Below are 23,861 nucleotides of genomic sequence, written 5' to 3'. Positions count from 1 at the left end.
TTGGTGTTCTCTCAATGAGCTTCATGAGGTAGTCACCTGAAATGGTTTTACCTTCACAGGTGTGCCTTGTCAGGGTTCATTAGTGGAAGTTTTCCCCTTATTAATAAAAAAGCAAAGGGTGGCTACTTTGAAGAATCTAAAATATAAGACATGTTTTCAGTTATTTCACACTTTTTTGTTAAGTACATAATTCCATATGTGTTCATTCATAGTTCTGATGCCTTCAGTGAGAATCTACAATGTAAATAGTCATAAAAATAAAAAGGAAACGCATTTGAATGAGAAGGTGTGTCCAAACTTTTGGCCTGTATTGTAACTATCTATCTATCTATCTATCTATCTATCTATCTATCTATCTATCTATCTATCTATCTATCTATCTATCCTATAGCTCCTGTTGCATAATTCCTTTTTGAATTGGCTGCAAATTAACAAAAGCTAAATCCTCTATTAGTACTTCTTTCTTCTTCTATTGTGAGTCTTGAACATCTGCTGAATGCATCAAGTGTGAGCTGCCTCTACTGTAGGAAAACGGACTAAGGCGGAGTGTGCTGCAGACGACTGTCACTGGCTTTGTCTTTGCACAGTGTCCGTGCGTGCCTCCTGCACGCTTCTGCCGTTTAAATGGCACTGCCCCTTTAACCGCGTGGCCGTACTGCTCATGCTCGGGGCTTTGTGCAGGAGTCCCCCCGCCCCCCCCGTCACAAACCAGCTGTGGACCGGACAGCGGTAGCAGACGGAGCACAGAGAGACAGAGAGAAAAGGAGAAGCTGCGACTGTCGCATCCTGAGATAAGAGAGCAGAGAGAGAGAGAGAGAGAGAAGCAGAAGAGGGCAGCGCGTCTTTGTCTGGGAGCACAGCCAGCAGGAGAGCACATCATCATCATCATCATCGTCATCGGAGCTCCGTTGGGTTTTTTTCATTTCATCTCCGGGGGATTACAGTCTCTTAGGCGGAGGCAGCAATCATCCGGTCACGGTGTTTACATCCCGAACCTTGCCTACACAGTGGAAGTTCTCGGGAAGACCTGTGGGGACGCGCAGCCGAGCGCGTAACAGCGCTTTTCCATGTTGGTGTTGCTCAGAAACGGATAGTTCCGATTGGAATTGCGTTTAAATTGTTTCTTTTAAGGTCGGAACTAAATGTTTTCATAAAAGTTTTTTTATATATATATATATCTTCGTCCTGTCCAGCAGCTTTGCTCCGCATCGCTCAGCAGGTTCGGATAGTGCGTAATTATTGTTTTCCTGGGCCTTTTACCCACCGGCGTCACAGGTAGGGTACTTTATATATCTAGGCTACACCACCGCTGATGACAACACATTACCACGCAGAGTGAGAGGTGACAGCTCGTGTTCTGGTCCCGGGCTGCAGCCTCTTTAAAAAAAAGAAAAGAAAAGAAAGACACTCCGCGTCCATCATGGAGGATGCTGGAGGGATACATCTATGCACCTGGAAAAAGGCGTCCAAAAGCAGCGCGCGGCGGGACGTCCTGAAAACATACCTGGGAGTTTTTGTCATGGTTCATCTCGTGCTTCACACGGAAGCGTCCTCGGTGTCCAAGTCCTGCGATCAGAACTGTTTTTCAGGGAAGTGCATCAACGGGACGTGCGTGTGTGACCACGGCTGGGTCGGGGATCAGTGCCAGCACTGTCAGGGGAGATTCAAGTAAGTTGGCAATCGGTATGACATCTGCCACGTGCCTTTAGGAGCAGTGGTGGAAGAAGTATCCAGATCCTTTACTTAGTTAGTAAAAGTATTAATACCACACTGTAAAAAAAAAATGTTACTAAGCAGAAGTATGTAAGTATCGTCAGGAAAATGTACTTAAAGTATTGAAAGTAAAAGTATACTCAATGCAGAAAAATCCAGTTCTGTCATACAACTAAGTGTTTAATCGGCTCATCATTTCAGCTGGACTTGTAGGCCTACATATTGTTGGGTAGGCCTAGTTACATTACACATTGTCTTTTATAAACTACATGTGTTTTATGTGCAAAAATCTATCTTAATTTGTAAAGTAACTAGTAACTAAAGCTGTCAGATGAATGTTGTGGAGTAAAAAGTACAATATTTCTCTCCGAAATGTTGCGGTGTAGAAGTAGAAAGCGGCATGAAAAGTAAAGTAGAAGTAGCTCAACATTTTTACTTAAGTACAGTACTTGAGTTAATGTACTTAGTTACATTCAACCAGTGTTTAGGAGTTTGCAGGTTTGTGACATAGCTTACACCTTTATCCATTATAGCTGAATGAATGGCCTCATATTTGTGGTGTTTGACTTGGTTCAGTGAAGAAGTGGAGATGATTAGATTTATCTGTCTTTATTGCAGTTAAAGTGAAGTCCTGTGGATGTTACCTGGCTCTAGGTGCTGCAAGAAACAGTAATTTTAATCGTTGATTAATCAGTCCTTTTCTCAATTAATCGGTTGGTTGTTTGGTCTATCAAATGTCAGAAAACGGTGAAAAATGTGGGTTTTTTTCCAAACCCGAGATGACGTCCTCAAATGTCTTGTTTTGTCCACATCTCAAGATATTCAGTTTACTGTCACAGAGGAGGGAAGGAACTACAACATATTCACATTTACCAAGCCGCAGTCAGAGAATTTGTGTTTATCTTTTCATAAAAAAATGACTCAAACCGATTATCGAAATAGTTGCCGATGATATTGATGATAATTAATAGTTAACAAAGTAATCGAATACTCTTAGCGGCTCTGCCTGCTGTTACCTGATTGTATGAGAGGCAATTAATGCCACAGCAAAAACAAAGATCAAGCCTCTTGATGCCGTGTAGTGACTTTTGCTGGCTGATTTTATGTTTAGAAACAGCTTCACAAATGAGTCCTCATGCATGAGCACATGCGTGCAGGAGAGGTTTAACTGGTTCAATTCAATGAGTGCAAAACACTTTTCTAAATATGACAACGTGTAATTATAAGGCCCACAATGGCCTATTGCTGTCTGCTGCTCTGAGTGACTGCCACTCTCACGGTCACGTCAGAGTACTACACACAGGCCTAAACAGCCTGCTGGGGCTCCTGTCTAACAGTTGCTTTTTAAAAATACATCAGGATTCAGAAATTGCACAACTGAAATATCTTGCCTCTGATATTTCCTGAGACATACAGCAACCCCTATATTCCACTGGGTGTGTCTGCGATGCGTTCCGGAGGTGCCGCGGCCCCCGTGACCAATTGCTGCCATTCAAGTCGATGCTCGATAATCCACTAGCAGCGTCGCAGCGCGTCCCAGAAGCGTGCGTGAAGCGGCTCTCCGCTCCGCTAAAGATGTATACGGGCCAGGTCTATTTTCACGCGAGCCGAGGGGCGTTCAGACAGACGGGCAGGAAGTGAAACGGCGAGAGCATCCAGTCAGTTTGGCAAAACCCTCCCCCCCCCGGATGAAGAGAAATTCATCTTGAAGGTGGAAAAACATAACAGACATCACACATCCTTTTTTTATAAGGACAACACCAGAAAAGAGAAGACACTGAGTTTAATTGCAGGAGTGCTTAGAGTGGAAGGTAGATATTACAGTAGCTTAATAAACACGTGATTGTTCTTTTTAAAGTACTCGTAGAGACAATTACATAACGCAGGGAAGGCGCTCCGCTTCTGAGGCGCTCACGGTTTCGTACGACGCTCGGCGGTGGACTGAACGCAGCCCAGCGGAAATCGGGGTCAGAAATGTTTTGAGCTGCCATGTGTTGCTAGTTTAAAAAACCAGGTACAGGTTGACTATGGCTGCCATTTAAAGGTCCCATGACATGGTGCTCTGACTTGGATGCTTTTATATAGACCTTAGTGGTCTCCTAATACTGTATCTGAAGTCTCTTTTATATAGACCTTAGTGGTCTCCTAATACTGTATCTGAAGTCTCTTTTATATAGACCTTAGTGGTCTCCTAATACTGTATCTGAAGTCTCTTTTATATAGACCTTAGTGGTCCCCTAATACTGTATCTGAAGTCTCTTTTATATAGACCTTAGTGGTCTCCTAATACTGTATCTGAAGTCTCTTTTATATAGACCTTAGTGGTCCCCTAATACTGTATCTGAAGTCTCATGCCATGGGACCTTTAAATACTTTTGCAAAGGAGGACTGAAATGAAAATTCAGGAAACTCAATAATTTAACTGCTGAAATTTCAGTGATTACTTTGCACATGGCAGACAATGTCTCCTGTGATTTGGATGCTTTTTTGTTGAGTTAAAAGTTCAACAAAAAGTTTAATGGAAGCACTTGTCCTTTTTCATCGAATCCCAAATAGAACCGGTATTCAGACACTTTGAACATCACACAAACTGTCAGAATGGGCTTACAGCGTAGATGGGCTTGAAAATAAGGCAGCTCTTTTCATCACGTTATTTCTATCTTCCAGAGAGAGCTGCCTCACTTGTCACAATGATCTCCCTTTGGTATTGTATTGGCCTGAATATGCAATGCTACTTTTTTTTGGAGAAACATTAGCATATTAGTTGCTGATAGTATAGGGCTTTGGGGGAATGGATTTTGATGATCTACTTTTTGTGCAGTCCACTGCACATGTGCATATGCAGCGGTCACGCCACTTCAGAGTTAGCAAAACTAACAGTTTTTAAGACTTCTAAATAGATTTCAAGTCAATTAACAAGATTTAAAGACAATTATTATTTTCTGAAAGTTCTGCTATATCTGACTTAAATGTCCCATAATGTAAAACGTGAGATTTCCATATCTTCTATTGATTATAAAGCAGGTTGAGGTGCTATATAAATACTATAAAAGTATCACAATCCGAAGAGAAATGCACACAGCTCATATTTAGAAATGGTGCCTTTAAACGTGATGTCACAATTAAACAATATTTAGGTATAAAGGGCCACTACAGTCATTCCCCGGCTGCAAAAACTGTGCAGAGACTCCGAGAGTGCAGATGCAGAAGAGCCGTAAACGCTGACCAATCAGAACGAGACTGGGCTTTTTTTTCGGGAGTCGGGCTGAAAGAGACAGTCGCTAAAACAGAGCATTTCAGACAGAGGGTGAGGAAAGTATGAGGAAAATAATGTGATTTTTGAACGTTAAAGCATGTAAACATGTTCTCGTAGAAACCCACAATAAGTATGAACCTGAAAATGAGCACAATGTGGTCTTTAATAATATGAAAATGGGGCGCCCGGATAGCTCAGTTGGTGGAGCGGGCGCCCATGTATAGAGGTTTGCTCCTCGACACAAAAAAGTAATAATAATAGATAAGGGGCAGACATTATAAGTTTTACTTCTTTCTGCTCGTTTTCATTCATGTTAAATGCTGTTGTTGCATTTGTTTTTAAATGAATGAAATAAATGAATAAATAAAAAAATAAATAAAAAAATAAATCCAGTAATCCATCTGAAAAACATTGACTGGAGGTTGTTTTGGTAGATTGTGAACTAGATGAATCTCCCCGTCGACAAGCAATATTGTAGAAACGCTGCTGTCCAGATACGTGTGTTATCTAAATGATTGTGGCTACGTCAGCTGTACATATATAGTGAGGACAGACTGGAGAGCAATGGAGCAGAGAATAAGGACCTGGGCAAGCCTCGCAAATACTCAATACTAAAGCCTCAGTGGTCACTGGGTTGCAGTTGGGATGGTCACACACACACACACACACACACACACACACACACACACACACACACCGTTGTGTTTCATATCCACACAGACAGATCCAATAAAGGAGAAATAGGGAGTAGGTTCTGTTTGTCTATTAGGTGTTGGTGCTCTGTAGAGTTTTATTGTTCCGCAGTCTCACCCTTTGTTTTCTGAGGGCGTTCTCTCTTTCGCTTTGTTTTGTCTCTGCTGCTCTGGGTCTCTTTGTCCAGACTAGATAAAGTCGTGCTTGTTGTCACATATAAGACAAGTCACACTAACACACACAAACACACCCCCAGAATTCAGTCTGAACCAGATATGAGAGCCGCTAGACTGAACCAGACCGTAAATGTGCTGTAAAACGGGATGAGCTAAAAGAGGCTGAAAATCTCAGCAGGGCTGCAGGGCTGCGGATAATTCTCTGTAGTTTCATACTGTACAAGCGACACCTTTCACACTGAAGAATCATTAAATATATTGTTAATAATCAATATATTGATTAAAGGAGCTTTGTTAGGATAAACTTAGTCTATATCCACGATGTTCCACTTCCGCAAATTGCTGACAGGTGTCACTCTTTTCGGCCGGATGTCTGTCACCTTTCGCTTTCTTTGTGTTGTAATTTAGCTAGACTGTCCTATCTGAGTTTTCTGTTGCACAACTAAAACAACCTTTGAATGTACACATGTTCCACCAAAACAGGTTCCTTCCAGAGGCTATTTTGCAGAGGCTCCGTGGCTCCGTCCAAGACCATTGTGATTGGTTTAAAAATAAATGCAAATAAACCAGAGCACGTTTTTCTCCCATCCCAGAAGCAAAATTTTTTTTTTGCAGGATGGTAGGGCAAGACTCATGACTATATATTAGGGAACTCATTCCTGAATGCCTCGTACTCGTTGCCTGCTCTGGTTGGGTTGGTTAGGTTTAGGCAAGAGGAGTGGGATTGGTTATGGTTAGGGTAAGAATGTCAGGGCGAGCCAATCAGGGATTAGTCTTCCCCTACCACCCTACAAAAATTAAATTTGCATCCCGGAATACTTTGTGGACTAGCCAGACCTTCCTCCGCAGCGCTGTGGAGGAAGACCTGGCAATGCGAGACTAGGATAAACTGTATAAAAGAAACCAGGACTGACTGTTGGCAAGAGATGGTAGTAAATCCCAGACTATGGTATTGAAATGAAGGCTACATACACATTGCTGCGTTTTGGTCTAAAAACGAATATCTTTTGCTATGCCCCCAACTCATTTCCACACTACTCCGGCGTTTCCGAGCCCCTAAAACGGAGACATTTGGAGACACTGCTGCCCCCATTTTGGTATGAAAAGTCCTGGGTTGCTTTGTAGTCTGGACGGGCACAAACCACAAACGGAGACCTTTGGAAACAACATCGCACATCCGTCAGTCTTATCGGTTACGTTACGTACGTAGGCTTGCATACCTTTCAGTAAGTCGTTTTTGCCATTGTTGTATTTTCTGTATTTTCAACTTAGCAGAGTAACCGGAGAGTAACGTCACACAATCTGCTTCCTGTTTACACCGGCATGCACGAGCCCACTGTGTGCCAATGGTCATGTGAAATGAGTTGACTTATTATTATGGAGATAAGTTCTGCTGCTGGAGCTAAAACCCTTTTGTGGACCGAGATTGTTTTTTGTCTCAAAACTCCGTTTTATAAAAGAAAATGTAGTTGCGTAGATGTAGAGTAAAGGCCTTGTACTTTACAATGTGCCATAACAGCTTCACACCTTCTCTCGCTTTGACACTGCACATAAACTTCAGTAAACATCGGCCATTATAAGGCCATTTGAAAGGACGCAAAATACTGTTGTAGTTGTAAAGCAGTGCTGTGAGTTACAGTACAAGGCCAAACGCACTTGAAAGCAAATCACCTATGTAGTTGTGAAAAAACTTTTAAAACATTGGTTACACTTTACTTGAAGGTATCTACATAAGAATGACATGACACTGTCATGAATGTGTCATAAACATTATAAACAAGTCATAAACATTTATGACATAACACTTCTGTCATTAAGTGTCATTCGGTTTTTGTCATGACAAGTTAGGGTTAGGGGTTAGGGTTAGGGTTCATGTGTCATGACAGTGTCATGTGTTCATGACACTGTCATGTCACTCTTATGTAGATACCTTCAAGTAAAGTGTTACCAAAACATTTTTTTAATATTAAGTGAGTGATTTCAGAATGTTTTGTGGCTTAACACACATTCATGAGTCTTTTTAAGTCGCTGTCGACTGCAGTGAAGCGAAACCTCCAGGTAGAAGCTTTTCATCAGACTAAATAGGTTACCTGGTTATCCTTAGTCAACCTCACGGCGGAGAGGAGGCTGGGAAACACTCGCGGACCAACGCGGCTGTGCGTCTGGCAGTTTTAACATCAAACTGTCTCATGCTGCACATCAAACTAAATCTATACGCCCAAGGTTTTCCAGGATGAAGTGCTGCATTAATCTCCCTTTGTCTCTCGCATGGTAAGTGCAGGCAGCCAGAAACACTGGAGGGCCCGGGTGAAATCAACTCGCACTGATCAAACCATTTAAGTCATTATCTCACAACAGAGATGCAGCAGAGGGTTCTGGGAAAAAAAAAAATAAAGGGTGTTGATGAGCTAATTGATAGAAGGTAGGAGAATAAAATGAGAAGCGGTCTCTGAACTGTCTGGTTGCTGACTTGTTGTAAAGCCATCGCTCAGTGTGCAGAGGCCACATTGGAGGTTTTTGCCTCTCAGACAGGCAGCCGGAGCCGAGTAAGCTTTATTTATCACACTGGAGCCGGATAAGTGGACTGAGGCGACCTAGAGTTCAGACAACACTCAACGCAAGATGGGATTTAAAAAATGTACCGCCTCTTCAAGTCATTAGGAAGAGTTCCTGGCATGCACATAATTCTTTAAAAAGAAATTCATCATTACGATTTTTATTTCCAAAATGGGATTATAGTTTTGGATTAAACCCCTAAACTACATGTCTGATTTAATCTGTCTACTAATACTGAGAGCGCAGTTTAGATGTTATGGTGCCACAGAAATCCTATTACATGACGCAGTTATGAGTGTCATGAGGCCTTTCCCCTGTTGGCTCAGGAATTTGAACCAGCAACCTTCTAGTAAACTCTGACTGGACTGTAATGGAAATTGAGAACTTTAGTCTTCACCGGGGATTTAAGGTTCCGGAGGAGTTTATTGAATGGGAATCCAGCATTGAATCTGAACACAGTGGATTCCCTAGATGTATTTGAGTTTAGTTTTAAATAACACAAAGGTCAAAAGAACTTAGAGTGCCCATATTATGAAATAAATCACTTTTTCTGGGATTTGGGGTGTTATGTTGTGTCTCTGGTGCTTCCACACGCATACAAACTTGGAAAAAAAACATCCATGCTGTTTTGAGTGAGATACGGTTTCTGAATGATTCCTTCCTTCAGTCTCTGGGTGAGCTGTTCAAAATCTGCACGGCTTTCTACGTCACTAGCCGAAACGAGGTGGCTAACCGTAGCATGCTAGCTCGTTCTGAATGGCAAAACACTGTTACAACACACACTAGTTCACCATAATTTACAATAGAACTACTTACATGTCCCTGTTCTGCAGGTATTCCACGCAAAGTTGGAAGTGCGCCCTCGTTTAGAAGAAGTCTCCCGGCTAATCCTGCCTGGTAGAAAAAGAAAAAAAGCAAGCTGATGTGATCCTTACCTAGCTACTGAGCATGTGCAACTGCCAACAAAGATGTTACAGCAGTGAGATGTCTCATTCTGTAGCTAAAACAGAGACCTGAACACAGGGTGAAAAGAGGATCTGCAGTAATGTGCAGTACAACAAAAATATGGTGTTTTTTAAAAATTAAACCATGTAAACCTATCCTGCTACAACCTCAAAATACAATTATGAACCTGAAAATTAGCATTATATGGGCACTTTAAACTACAGTAGTTTTACTGTACAGTAGCTCAGTATTAGCTAAATTCACCAATTAGGAACTGGATCCAAAATGGAACCAGCTATCAGAACTAAACAGACGTTTCGATTGATTGAGCATCTTTGGGAATAACTTTTCAAACGTTCTTAATTTGATGTAACCACAGGGCTTTGAAAAAAATCTGTTTGAAATAATCCCTACGCTAATTATCAAACAATTTCACACAAATGTCTAATAGCATGAAATGATGAAGTGATGTTATTGATACCCAAAATGTCGAAGGTCAACTTCACTGTGACATCATCAACGTTTGGCAAATGCACTTTTGCTGGCCGTTATTCAAGGCCATAACTCAGGAACACAAGGGGAGACATTTGGTCGAATACTGAGTCGGTGACGCTGATCTTGAAACCGTGCTGATTGTTAAGATCTTCTGTGCTGCCGGGTTGAAGACGTGTGAAGCATCCATGTTTCGCCCCCAAAAAATACACTTAATACATTTTATCAAATTCCTTCTTCACTACATATATTATACGAGCATGGACATGGATGCACACTGCAACTCGACTGGTTGGCTATAGTTGCTCTTTGCTGTGCTTTGGTGGTCACACTTACCAACTTTTTTCTAAATATTTCCTTTATTTCATAGTGAAGTCGTTTTGGCTCCTAACATCTTGTTAGAGTTTCACCTCTGCAACATGCTATCGTGCCATTTTTGTGTGAATCATTTATCTACTTTTTTAAGCAGTTTTATTTATATATATTAAACCTTCTTGAATGCCCCACAAGTGAATGAAGGAGAAATGTGTTAATTTCTGATTGACATGCCGACATATTGAACCTGGAGTCTGATGTTAGTTTCTGAGGAACACAAACAGTGACGAGATAACATTTAGAATGCCTTCGGAGAAGATTTAGGCATTGAAACCACCAGGACCTTATTAAAACACACTCAATTTGTTTAATGACATCAACAAATATGAATATACATATATAAACATGTTGTCTAAAAGTGATCTAAATATCAACCCATGCCTGAAGATTAGGAGAAGGAAGCCATTCAAGGACAAAAGAACCACATGAGTGTTATAGCGAGAGACAGGATGAGTCGAGACAGAGAGTGCTTTTCTGACATCAGAGTCATCATCTGCATACACAGGCTTTAACCCTGTATGTGTGTGTGTGTGTGTGTGTGTGTGTGTGTGTGTGTGTGTGTGTGTGTGTGTGTGTGTGTGTGTGTCTGTGTGAGATTAAACCCTCGGGCAGTTTGCAGTGATGATGACAGCTCGTGAACTGAAGTTGCCACTGCACTGTGCAGAGTTTTAGGGTGTGTTTGTGTTCATTGTGTGTGTGTGTGTGTGTGTGTGTGTGTGTGTGTGTGTGTCTTTGTGTGTGTGTGTTTCGTTTGTTGTGTGTGTGTGTATGTGTGTGTGTGTTTGTTTCTGTGAGAAAGCATGTGAGTGTTTGCGAGGGAGGAGCATCGGACGGCCATCTGTCCAGTGTGTGTTAATCCCGCTATGATGAGAGCGAAAGCAAGGGCAACACACACACACACACACACACACACACACACACGCACAAAACAAAATCACACACACACACACACACACACAGTTGGATTGCCGGGTGTATTACATGAATCATAACCCCCTGTGTTTTTCTCTGAGGCTGTAGCGGTTTCAGAGAGATGAGCTGTGTTGAATCACAAACTATTCATAGACAAGTATGCCGTGGAATTGAGTTTGTAGTGCGATCTAACTGCATAGTACGTGTGGATTTTGTGTACATGAGAGCCCGGATGTATTCTAGATTAGCCAGAATTTCTGAGTAGGCAGCATGAGTTTACCGGACAGGGGTCAGCCCTATGTTCCCACAGCCCAATGGTCCCACAGCCCTATGTTCCCATATTTCTAAGAATTTGTTTTTCACGGAAAATTAGGCCCTATGTTCCCTTATGTTAGGGTTAGGGTTAGGGTTACATTCCATCTGTAGTCCATTGATACTGGATAATAGGTTGGGTGTAATTGGCTACCAAATTGGTAGAAAGGGGTATACAATCTGATACAAATTTATGAAAAAGGAAATGTGGGAACATAGGGCCTAATTTTGGAAAATAAATCTTAGAAATGTGGGAACATAGGGCTGTGTGAACATAGGCACGCTCCCACTGGACATTCTCAACCGCCACAAAATGCATTGCCTCTCTTAAGACTGTCCAACGGCGGGGCCTATGCACATTTGCATTATGTTTCACAGTGGACATTTGTAGATTACTGAGAAGGTAAAACTTTATTCATTCTGCATTTAGTTGAACTTTTAATTCCCTTTCTATCGCGCACTAAGCCCTTCATTTTGCATGGCTTTCTCGCTCTCAAAAACTGCCTACGTAAGCCTAAAAGTTGATCTCGTAGTACGAGATCAAATCTCCTAATTGGGGGATAAACTTTAAGATATTATCTCCTACGCTGCAGATAAACTGGCCAACAGTGCTGGTATTTTTTTAATGTATTTTCATCTTAGCTTTTCAGGGCTTCTGTACAAAAGCAGAAAGGGGCAGGAAATAGTGTGGGTTAGAGTTGTACACCCAATTGAAGAGGCTTGCATGGCTAGCGGGCTAACGGCAGCAGTCCACAAAGCTGTACATTTTATAGTGTTTTATCAAACATTTTACCGTCATTACCATCTGTCACTGTGGACCCACCGCAGACAAGCAGCACCCTTCCTTCTCTGCTGCTTGGATTATTTTGCCACGCAGTTCTAAAATCCAACCCGGGAATACAAGTCAAAAATGGTTACTACAACTCGTCAAGCTTTACTGTTTAAGTAGAGCATTTTCTATAATGCATGAAACACATTTAACCACTTAATTGAACTCTTTGGTTTCTAAAAGTATGGAGAACTACAGTACATCACCAGTTGTTCCAGGCAGTCAATACTTCAAACCCACAGCTAGCCCGCATATTCAATCTGTCTCCTAATGATGATGTCACAACCTCTCCGCCATGCCCCACACAGCCTTGTTGGATCAATAGTCATTTGGGCGTGTGCGTACAGTCTGAACGACCCGCCAGACACACTCTCCATTTACCGCCTTTGTCAGTTCAGTAACCAGATTAGTGTTTGTGGTAAAGTCAAGTGTCCCTCCATCACTGGATCATTAGACGTGTGTTGATGTACAGTGTCTTCCATTAGGGTATAACATAGGACAGAGTTGGCTCATTAGTCCAAGTCCCTGTGTGTTTGTGTGTGTGTGTGTGTGTGTGTGTGTGTGTGTGTCAGTATGATCTACATCAGTGGTTCTCAACCCTGACATATTTTTAAATTAGCATTTTTGCTAAAAATTTCACGTACCCCCTGCAGTACCCCCATTTGAAAAACACTGCTTTAAAGTGTTAACTGGTATCATTTTGAATTGTTGGTGTAAACTTGCCTTAAAGGTCCCATGACATGGGGCTCTTTGGATGCTTTTATATACTGTATCTGAAGTCTCTTTTATATAGACCTTAGTTTGGTCTTGACCAACTGCCACTTTGCTCGTTTGAAAGCCATGATGTCTCTCTCTCTCATGGGTGGGCCAAATTCTCTGGGCGGGCAAAGCAGAGAAAGGGGAGGTAACCTTGCTCCTTATGACCTCATAAGGAGAAGATTCCTGATTGGCCCATCTGAGCTTTCATTTTCTCAAAGGCAGAGCAGGATACCCAGGGCTCGGTTTACACCTATCGCCATTTCTAGCCACTGGGGGACCATAGGCAGGCTGGGGGAACTCATATTAATGTTAAAAAACCTCATAAAGTGAAATTTTCATGCCATGGGACCTTTAAAACAAATGCCCCCCAAGGGCACCTCAATGCCCACCATTCCAAAATATTGCTTCCAGTCCCCCGTCATCCTCTCAAAGCTCCCTGGGGAGCTGTACCACCCTCATTGAGAAACACTGGTCAATGCATGTATTTCCTGTTTCCTTCCGCTTTCTGTGTGTTGGAATTATATATTCTATATTTTTTTTATATTCGGTGGATAATGAGGACTATTATTGACTGCTCCTCCGATCTCTGCAGGGTAAATTGACACAGCTAGCTAGACGATCTGTCCAATCTGAGTTTTCTGTCGCATGACTATTTTGCAGCGGCTCCGTGCAGAGTTTAGCACCGCCCATGACGATTCTGATTGGTATAAAGAAATGCCATTAACCCTCGTGTTGTCTTCCCATCGAACATGCAACTTTTGCTTTCCCAATGTTTTTTTTCGTCACTTTTGCCGATGTTTTTATCAATTTTTGTCTGTGTTTTTTTGACGTTTTTCTTGGTTTCTTCCCACGTTTTGAAGCTTTTTCGTAAATTTTTTTCTCTTTTTTAACGTTCTTTTATCATTATTTTTTCCAGTGCTATAAAATTTAAACCAAATGTAATGAAAGTAGTGAACTGATCGATTTTTTTTTTACTTGTTATAAGCGTTGTAAGTAACCGTCCATGTTATTTTTTTTGGACAATTTGGTTGAAAGAAACACAAATTTCAGATATAGAAACTTTTTGAAAATGGGTCAAATTTTACTCGAGGACAACAAGAGGGTTAAACCAGAGCATGTTTTCCTCCCATCCCAATGCTATGTGGACTAACCAGACCCTCCTTCAGCGTGCTTTGGAGGAGGGTCTGGCAAAGCGAGACTAGTGTCACCCAGTGGTACCCAATGGTAATTTACTCTCTCTGCAACAACTACAATTTCATTTTAGTTTAGAGGAAGAATTTCTAAGAATTTAGACCATTTTACTATTTGTATATATATCTATAACACAAAATAAATAAAACCCATCCCTCCAGTTTATCACAGAGAGTCTCCAGGGCATATTATGAAAATTAAAAATGAAGTTATGTTATGTTTTTAGGCCGTCAGCCACGGTACACTCTTCAGCTTTTTGATATATTTTGGTGTTTGGACCGGTGTTTCCTCAGGTTAGACATGTTGCCTTGGCCAGCTGTGCATTTCACATGACGCATTATCATCATCATCATCATCATCATCATCACAGAAGAAGAGTGGGCTGTTTGAGGCAGATGGAGCGTGTGCATTGTGATGTGCAGGGAAAATGAGCATCATACTGCTGCAGTGTTTTTGTTCTCTTTCTGTTATTGTCTCCTCAAGTTGCCCACATTTTGGTCTAATTACCATCTGGACGATTTTGATCTCAGTCTACTCGGGCCCCTTTCCAATTAAGAGAAAAAGAAATGTGAATACATTCAGAACCTGCTAACAATGAGAATTGAGAACTAGCTGCACACCTGTCAATGCACTGTATATAACCTCTAAGTAATCCATAACAAGCCACAGGCAGTGTCAACCTTGTGGCTACTTTACAACAAAAGTTTTTTTTATCATGGCAAGCAAACACAGACAGTACTGAGTTTACGTTGAAGGTTATGTGTGTACTTCTGTCCATTCTTGTGTGTGAGTGAGAGTTTCGCAGCAGCAACCATAGAAAGAAATGGGCAGCTTTATTATCCTTGTGTGTGTGTGTGTGTGTGTGTGTGTGTGTGTGTGTCGATGATCTCTGCCGAGGCCGGAGTTATTTTTACTGGCAGGGAGCATCTGTTTGGATTCAGACCTTCCTCTCTGATTCTTTCACTCTTTCCCTTCTCATCTCTTTATCTGTTTGCACTTCATGTCTCTCTATCTGTCCCAACAGATGTGCACACACAGACAAACACACACACACACACACACACACACACACACACACACACACACACACACACACACACACACACACACACAAACACACACACACATGCTTCTCCTGCAGTCCACCCAGAGAAAAACGTGTTCCTCTTTTGCTTCCAAACTGTGTTTTCTCACAAATGATTTCATCACTTAAGCATGTGCTGGTTCTGCTTCCCTATTTCTTTGTTTTGTTTTGTGTGTGTGAGTGTGTGTGTGTGCGTTGTGTGTGTGTGTGTGTGTGTGTTAGTGTTTGTCTATGTGTATATCTATGTATCTACACGTGGTGGGTGGGTGTGTTTACAGCGAGAGCAGGGCTGGATTATTTGTGTTCATGTCTGGTTCTTTGCCCATGTTCTCTTGTAACTCAGTCCTCTTTGATTTTGTTTTCCCTTTTTTTGCCTCTGATGGGATGTGTGTGTGTGTGTGTGTGCGTGTGTGCGTGAGAGAGAGAGAGAAAGAGAGAGAGAAGTATTATCTGAGGAGAATGTGATAGAAAGTCCCAAACAGATGCTTATATCCGGTGAATACACACACCGTACCTTTTTTTTCTGCACTCGAAAGGAATCCACAATATGTCAACACTTTCTTTTTTGAACAAAAACCCCATTACAACTACAACAACTACAGAAAATGTTGTTTACACGTTTTCATATCACATATGTGTGTGTGTGTGTGTGTATATGTGTGTGTGTGTGTGTCTGTCAGCCAGATAAGACATTTCAATGGAATGTCTTTTTTCTCAAACTTGATGTGAATCGGTTCATGGCTTAACATACTACAGACCTAAGGATGCCTGTGAGGCACCTAAATCTTTACAATCCAAGAAAAAGAAGAATTAGTCCTACTCCCCCTCCCCCCGTAACTCTGATAACATTTTGATATTGCTAGGCAGAGAATAATCTTCTGTCAGCCGCGTTTGTGCTGGTGAGCTACACAAAATAATTACCGGCAACAGTGACATTTAGGCAGTTGAAAACATTACATAACATCGCATTACATCCATCTGAAAGATGCTTTTGTCTGTAGAAAATGGATCTGATTTGAAAATAATAAAAAAAATATATGAATCACTCCCAAACAATTCAGTTTCTAAAAAACACAAAAATAAGCAAATTAATCTATGACCTTTATTTTTTTTTTGGCATTTTGCCTAAACTGTTGCCTACAGCTAACAGTGAAGATATTATGGGAAAGATGAGGGGTACAATGTGCCGGACCTGCTGGAGTCAAACCAGCGACACTGCGGTTATATGGTCTGCATCTTAAACACTAGGCCAAGTGGGTGCCCCGCTAATCTCTAAGCCCCCCACCTTATGTTCCTCTATGCTGTTCATGGGCGTAAATTTAACCTAACAGTTGGGGGGGGCAATAATTGTGTTTGTGTGTGTGTGTGTGTGTGTGTGTGTGTGTGTGTGTGTGTGTGTAAACCATCCCATAAAATGTCTGAGATGCTGACAACATGGGATGGAGATTTCAGTCCACATGGCAACGCTTTGAAGCCCCGTAATGTACAATAGTGTTTTAATGCAGACCACATGTGATGGGGCTCACCATAGGGGTGGACGGACACACACACACACACACACACACACACACACACACACACTGTAGGTCACAGTGTATAATCAGCCTGTGGCCTGGCTAGGCTGGGAGCAAACTGTAATAATACAGCGGCCTGTTGTCAGACTGTAATAAAGGCTCTATTTCTGCTCACCCGCGCGTCAGGGGAGATACATCTACCGTCAGGCTGTGTCAGGACACAGAAGACAGATTAGCTTCTATTTTTGAGTGACAAATAGTGCTCGTGTTGACTGACCGACTTCATCAACTTAGGTTTATATACCAAGCTGAAGATTCATGTGTTTTTGCAACGAAACTGAGCACAACTTTCTCAAAGTGTTTGGGGTTTGGCTCATAGCGGCCCTTGTGTGTGGGGGGAACAAAAACAGCCAAAAAAAGAAAAGAGACCACGGAATGTGGACACGACCCGGCTGGGTCTCTTTACTATAGTGGTTCAAATGGGAGGACACGTTAAAGAGGCACTCTTGTTCACTCCACAACTCCGCCAGTTTCTCCTCCTCTTCCTCAGTCAAGAGAGGCAGGACTTGTTCAGGTTCTTGCGCCCACTCGGAGTCCCCTCCATGTTTACGCTCTACCTGGTTTGCTGCTTCCTGATTGGTCCCGGAGAGAGCACGGCAGTTATTGGTTGTTGACAATGTTCAAATCATTCAACTTCACTTCATGAGCCAAGACTAAAAAAAACAAATGATAAAAAAACTTTAATCTTTATTGATTTTATCGGAACACAAGGAGAAGAAAAAGACTGACTTGTCCCTTGTGTTGTCCTTGGGTCAAATTTGACCCCTTTTCAAAGTTGTTTATATAAGAAATATGGGTTTCTTACAACCAAATTGCCTCAAAATAACTAGGAAGAATGCATGTACGTTGTATGGAACCCATACAACATATATGTCCATGCATCCATGTTGTTTTATTTAATTTCACGGCATTTGAATTTTTTTTTTAAATGGTTTCAAAACAGCGTCCTGACCAAACTTTGCCATAAACCAGTCTGTGATTCACTCAACATCCTCTGATCTTAATTATTCTATTAGTCAAAATAATTCAGAATTTCTGCTTTTTTTTTCAAACTCAAAAATTAGGTATAATGTAATTTAAAGGTCCCATGACATGGTGCTCTTTGGATGCTTTTATATAGACCTTAGTGGTCCCCTAATACTGTATCTGAAGTCTCTTTTATATAGACCTTAGTGGTCCCCTAATACTGTATCTGAAGTCTCTTGGAATTACTGTAATTGTTGGGCTTTTGGAATTTATAGAGTGTGGTCTAGACCTACTCTGACTGTAAAGTGTCTCGAGATAACTTTTGTTATGATTTGATACTATAAATAAAATTGAATTGAATTGAATTGAATTTTATATAGGCCTTAGTGGTCCCCTAATACTCTATCTGAAGTCTCTTTTATATAGACCTTAGTGGTCCCCTAATACTGTATCTGAAGTCTCTTTTATATAGGCCTTAGTGGTCCCCTAATACTGTATCTGAAGTCTCTTTTATATAGACCTTAGTGGTCCCCTAATACTGTATCTGAAGTCTCTTTTATATAGACCTCAGTGGTCCCCTAATACTGTATCTGAAGTCTTTTTCCCGAAATTCAGCCTTGCAGAATTGCAAAGTGCAGAATTACAGCCACTAGAGCCAGTCCCACAATGAGCTTTCCTTAGGATGTGCCATTTCTGTGTCTGTAGCTATTGAGGAGGAGAGGGGGGGGCAAGGTGGAGGGTGGGGGTGTGGCCTTGACCAACTGCCACTTTGCTCGTTTGAAAGCCATGATGTCTCTCTCTCTCTCTCTCATGGGTGGGCCAAATTCTCTGGGCGGGCAAAGCAGAGAAAGGGGAGGTAACCTTGCTCCTCATGACCTCATAAGGAGAAGATTCCTGATTGGCCCATCTGAGCTTTCAGTGAGTTATTTTAAGCCACGAGAGGGGGGCTGTAAATCGGAAAGAGAGGACTGTGAGTTTGCAGTGTGTTTAGCGATTGTTGCCGTAATTCTAAGCCAATGAAGTGTGTTCCGTCGGCAAGGTAGTGGTATTTTTAGCGTTTCGTATTGTAATTCTAAGCCGAGGAAGTGTGCCTGACTGGCGTGTGGAGAGGACAGTGAGGTTGTTGTGTTTTTAGCTGTTCATACTGTAATTTTAAGCCGAAAAAGTGTGTCTGTCAGTTGGTTACAGAGCTCCGCGTGAGCACGGGCTTTTATGACTGTCAATATAGCCAGCATCTACCGTTAGCTACTACGCTGTGCTGTGGAGTAATGTCTGGCTATGTGAGACTAGCATCTAACGTTAGCTACTCTCAGCCTGGCAACCCCCGTGAACTTCGAGTCTGGGCAGGAGGGGGCGGGGGAGACGACTCTCCAGTATTTTGGATTGGTAGTGCAGTAACTATTTTAACCGCTAGCTGCCAGTATTACACACAATATTACATATTGCACCTTTAATGTTAAAAAACCTCATAAAGTGAAATTTTCATGCCATGAGACCTTTAAATTAGGTTTATTTACCATGAATAAAAAGAGTGTTGAAATGAGGGACAAAAACGTTTTAAAAAAACCTCAAAAAGATAGCGGATTAGCTCCTTCGGTGAAGTGGGTGCACATATGCAGAGTTTTATTCCTTGATGCAGAAGGTCCAGGGTTCGAATCCGACCTGTGATGGATTTCTTGCATGTCTTCCCTCTCTCTCTCCCCTTTCATATCTCAGCTTTCCTATCCAATAAAGGCAGAAATGCCCAAAAACTTTAAAAAAAACAACAACAAAGCATAAAGAAAGCAACAAAACATCAGAAAAAGTTCCAAAAAAAGCGCATTTTTTAATTTTGACCCAGAATGGCCCAGTGAGCCCTGAGGACTAAGGACTTAAGCCTCACAGACTTAAATGATCTCAGGTTCTAAGTGAGTGAGTGTGTGAGGCCACATGGGCTCAGATAGGTATAAATGGGATTGGGACAGCACTTCACGAGATCACATGTTACCATGGCGACATTTAATAACAAAGACGTTGCTGACACTTGCCGGTTTGGGGATTTTCATTTTACGTTTGCTGCTTTCCACACGGCCGAGGCCCAGGAGACGGCTGCCTGGTTCCAAATGTTTTCAAACTCTCGTTTTACGAGCTGGACAACAGGTTGCTCTGTGTTCCGTGGTCGTGTGTCGTGCTGTTGTTTACCTTTGTAATATCCGGATTTCCCTACGGTCTCCACGGTAAACGTCACTCACAACGCTTTGAACTGTGGGTAATTCCCTTTGGTGAAGTCTGCATCGATGCAGACTCATGGAAAGAGCTCGGTAAGGCGTTTCTGTTGCGTTTCAGCTGCGTGGCGGCTGCGTGGATTTTTCTATGTCTTTACACACCAGAAACGTGTCTGACACATGGATGTTTCCCATTGATAAAATGAAATACCATGTTAAACAGAAATATATACTGATATGATTACAGCAAAGACAACGTCGGCAGTATTGACGGCAAAATAGGCTACAAAATATTTCATTCTGTATTGACAGTTGCAATATTAGAAAATCGTTTTTTTTTAATACATTTATATCTGCATTTGTATCAAAACCTAGAGACTTTCAAACATCATGTCAGTTATTAAATCAATTTGTGTCTAAATGACATATAAACATATTTTCCTATTCTATTTCGCCTTGTGCATCACGTGAAAAATAGGCATTGGTTCTATTTCTAGCATGCACGCGTTTTCGGCGCGGCTCGAAAAACGGACACACGACAAAGCTGACACGCTCACGCCATGCAGCCAGCGTGTAGCCGGCCTAAGTGTGTACTCAAACCCTCTTGCCCTTTGAGATTCGACATTGGGACAACCCTAAGCCCTTACAAATTTCGCAAGAACGCGCACCAAAGTCCACGAGTCTGTGACTCCGGACTTTGGGATCGGGCCAATGACAAGTTCATGGCCGACGGTGAAGACAGCACAAGGGTTAACAAAGCTCGGACCGAGTTTTATGACCACTTTACACCAAAGCGATGGAGATGACGGAAGCGCGAGCTAAACTCGTGATTTTATTTTCCGACGTTGTAAATCTGTCTGTGACAGTGAAATCGCATGAAAACTCATTTGGTGTAAATGGCCCAAAGGTCACGCTTTGTGATCTAACCTCTGAGGACAGGTGTAGCCTGTAGCTGTGTGGACACGTTCCCTATCTATTACATTTTTTTGTTTCTTCAGGTTAATAGACGTCGGGGCAGCGGTTAATAGACCGAGTCATGAAGTCTATTAACCTTTTGGAGTGTAGCGAGTCATTAGGGAGACCTGTATATTCAGGTTAAATCCTCGGGACGGGAACAAGGGGCTCTGTTTGCTCAAACATGAGCTATTTGAATATGACTTTCACATCCCACAGAGGCAGATGGGTGAAGCAAAGTCACCTCATGTGTGGATGTTCACATCGATATGCATTCCACTGTGTGTGTGTGTGTGTGTGTGTGTGTGTGCGTGTGTGTGTGTGTGTGTGTGTGTGTCATATCTTCCCTTCCCTTCCCTGTTCTTTTCTTTCTTCTTCGCTCTTTGCTTCCCTCCCTTTCTGTCCTCATTCATGTTCTTTCCTCTTTTCGTCTCTTTGTCTGTCCTCTTCTCTTGTCTTCTTTCCTCTTCACTTTTCCGTTCTATTCTGTCATTTTCTCTCCTCCTCTCTTCTCCCTTTTCTTAATTCTTCTTCCTTTTCCTTCCTCTTCACTTCTCCCTTTCTTTCCACTTTTCTTTGCTCCTTTTCTTTTTGCGTTGCTCCTCCTTTCTCCCTTCCCTTTTTCTTCTATCTTTTCTTAATGCTTCTGTCTTCTTTGCTCTTGGCCTTTTATTTCCCCGTCGCCTGTCTCCTCTTTCTTTTCTTTCCCCTCTTCTTTCCTCCCCTTTTCTTTCTTCCCTTATTCTCTCCTTTTTTTTCACTGTTCTCCTCCTTTATTTCTCCGTATTTTCGCTTCTCTCTTTCAGTTGACTCTGTTCTATTTAAACGTGCTGTGTTCCTGTTAGCTTTGCTTGACCTTATTTGAGGTACAGGATCCATATGATGTGTGTGTGTGTGTGAGAAAGAGAGAGAGAGAGAGAGAGAGAGAGAGAGAGAGAGAGAGATTGGGGTGGCTGGCGATGAATGATGCGGTGGTGTGAAAGCCATTGGACCATGACTATACCGTAGGTGATAGAGACCTAGTAACATAAATCATACACACACACACACACACACACACACACACACACACACACACACTGTCCTCGTTATTCCCAATAGAAAGGATTTTCTTGATTTTTAATAAAGGATATCTGCAGAGAAGGTCAAGGTTATTCAATTGTTGGCCATTCATCTCCTCGTTTTGCTCTGTCCCTCTCTCTCACACACACACACACACACACACACACACACACACACACACACACACACACACACACACACACACACACACACACACACATACACACACAGACACACACTATAAATAGTGAAGATTGAGAAATCTGTGTGTGTGTGTGTGTGTGTGTGTGTGTGTGTGTGTGTGTGTGTGTGTGTGTGTGTGTGTGTGTGTGTGTGCGTGCGTGTGCGTGTTGCACACAATGCAGCCGTCATCTCTGGGCTGTCTGGTTATCCATCACTGGCTTTATGTAGTTCTGCTGCTATCTTCTGTGTGTTTCAGCCACTGCGAGAGTTTTGCACAGCGTTCAAGAGGTGTCCCAGATAATATCACTTACTGTGCTATCAGACAACCGTTTGAACCTAATACAAACTTAAATGTTGTGGAAATTGGAAGCTGGATGTACTGCCAGTGGTAAGATAATACCAGCACTGTGCGTGTGAAATAATGTACGTCGGATTCTTGTAAAAGGCAGCAGTGGCAGGGCAGAATCACTGCTCAGAGGTTACTGTGGAGAAGAGTGTTAATCTGTTCCCTCTGGCGATGGGAGCTAAGGATTTAAAAAAAAGAAAAGATTAACAGTTATTAATTTGATTTATATCACAACACATACAGCTCACACCATGAACACATCCCCTCCCCCAGTAACCTCTTATCATTGCCACATACTTAGACAAAAATTAAGATGAACTAATAACCATAATATTCAATACAATCAAATAACAACAAAATAGACAGCAGTAAAGCAAATAAACATATTATACACTGTATATGTATGTATATATATATATATATATCGTCAACACTAGAATGATTGTGAAGATTTACAAATAATATGTTTGAGGCATTTCCTCTCTAACTGGGACGTTTTGGGACCGATTGGTGGGATTGCTGTGGACGAAGAACACACAGAGATACACTGGTAAGACACAATGAGGTTTAACCAAGCAAATTTAAATAGTTCATGTTACTGTATTGTGTCAACAGCTGACTTCATTTAATATTGTATGTGACGTTTTCTTTTCCGGGGTGCAAAAGTTCCTTCCCAAGACTATTTTGAAGAGCCACTGTCGCTATGTCCAGAACTTAGTGCCGCCCAAGACGATTGTGATTGGTTTAAAGAAATCAACCAAGAGTCGGTTTTTTCTCTCCTATCCCAGAATGCAGCTGTTGTGTAGCCAGACCTTACTCCACAGCGCTGTGGAGATAGAGCTAGCAATGTGAGACTACCTGCATATTGACCATTTGATGACCATCATAATGCACAACTATGTCAAATTGTACCAGATTCAGATCGGCATTGCAGCTTTGTTTGCCAGACTGTAATTTGCAGTCTGGTTTGATGCCTGGGACGGACGGCAACATATGACATCTGATTGAACAGTTAAGATGAATGTATGGTTTTAGGTTTACATACACAAACACTTTACTTAGGTATCTATTAGAGTGACATGACACTGTCATGACACAGTCACCCTAACCCTAACTATAACTTGTCATGACAAAAACCCAATGACACTTACTAAAAGAAGTGTTATGTCATGAACGTTTATGACTTGTTCATAATGTTTATGACACGTTCATGACAGTGTCATGTCACTCTTATGTAGATACCTTCAAGTAAAGTGTAACCGTTTTTTGCATTAGATAT

The 23,861-nt window shown here is 41.8% G+C and overlaps 1 protein-coding gene across 9 annotated transcripts in view; it reads left to right on the top strand.

Moving 5' to 3' along the window:
- Positions 1-532: 532 nt before the first annotated feature.
- Positions 533-23,861, top strand: part of LOC114571834 (attractin-like protein 1) — a 322,321-nt gene continuing 298,992 nt past the window's right edge. For 3 of the 9 annotated variants that reach the window (XM_028603035.1, XM_028603037.1, XM_028603038.1), the window contains exon 1: positions 557-1,668. In XM_028603035.1, coding sequence (XP_028458836.1) covers positions 1,421-1,668 — 248 coding nt within the window. In that variant the 5' untranslated portion in view covers positions 557-1,420. Of the gene's footprint in view, positions 1,669-23,861 lie in introns of all 9 variants that reach the window. The other 6 variants (XM_028603041.1, XM_028603042.1, XM_028603034.1 and 3 more) reach the window with 4 other exon arrangements.

This window comes from Perca flavescens, chromosome 17 (assembly GCF_004354835.1).
Source record: "Perca flavescens isolate YP-PL-M2 chromosome 17, PFLA_1.0, whole genome shotgun sequence".
Taxonomy (NCBI): Eukaryota; Metazoa; Chordata; class Actinopteri; order Perciformes; family Percidae; genus Perca; species Perca flavescens.
Note: the sequence above shows the minus strand (reverse complement) of the source record. Positions and strands in the feature narration are given on the sequence as shown.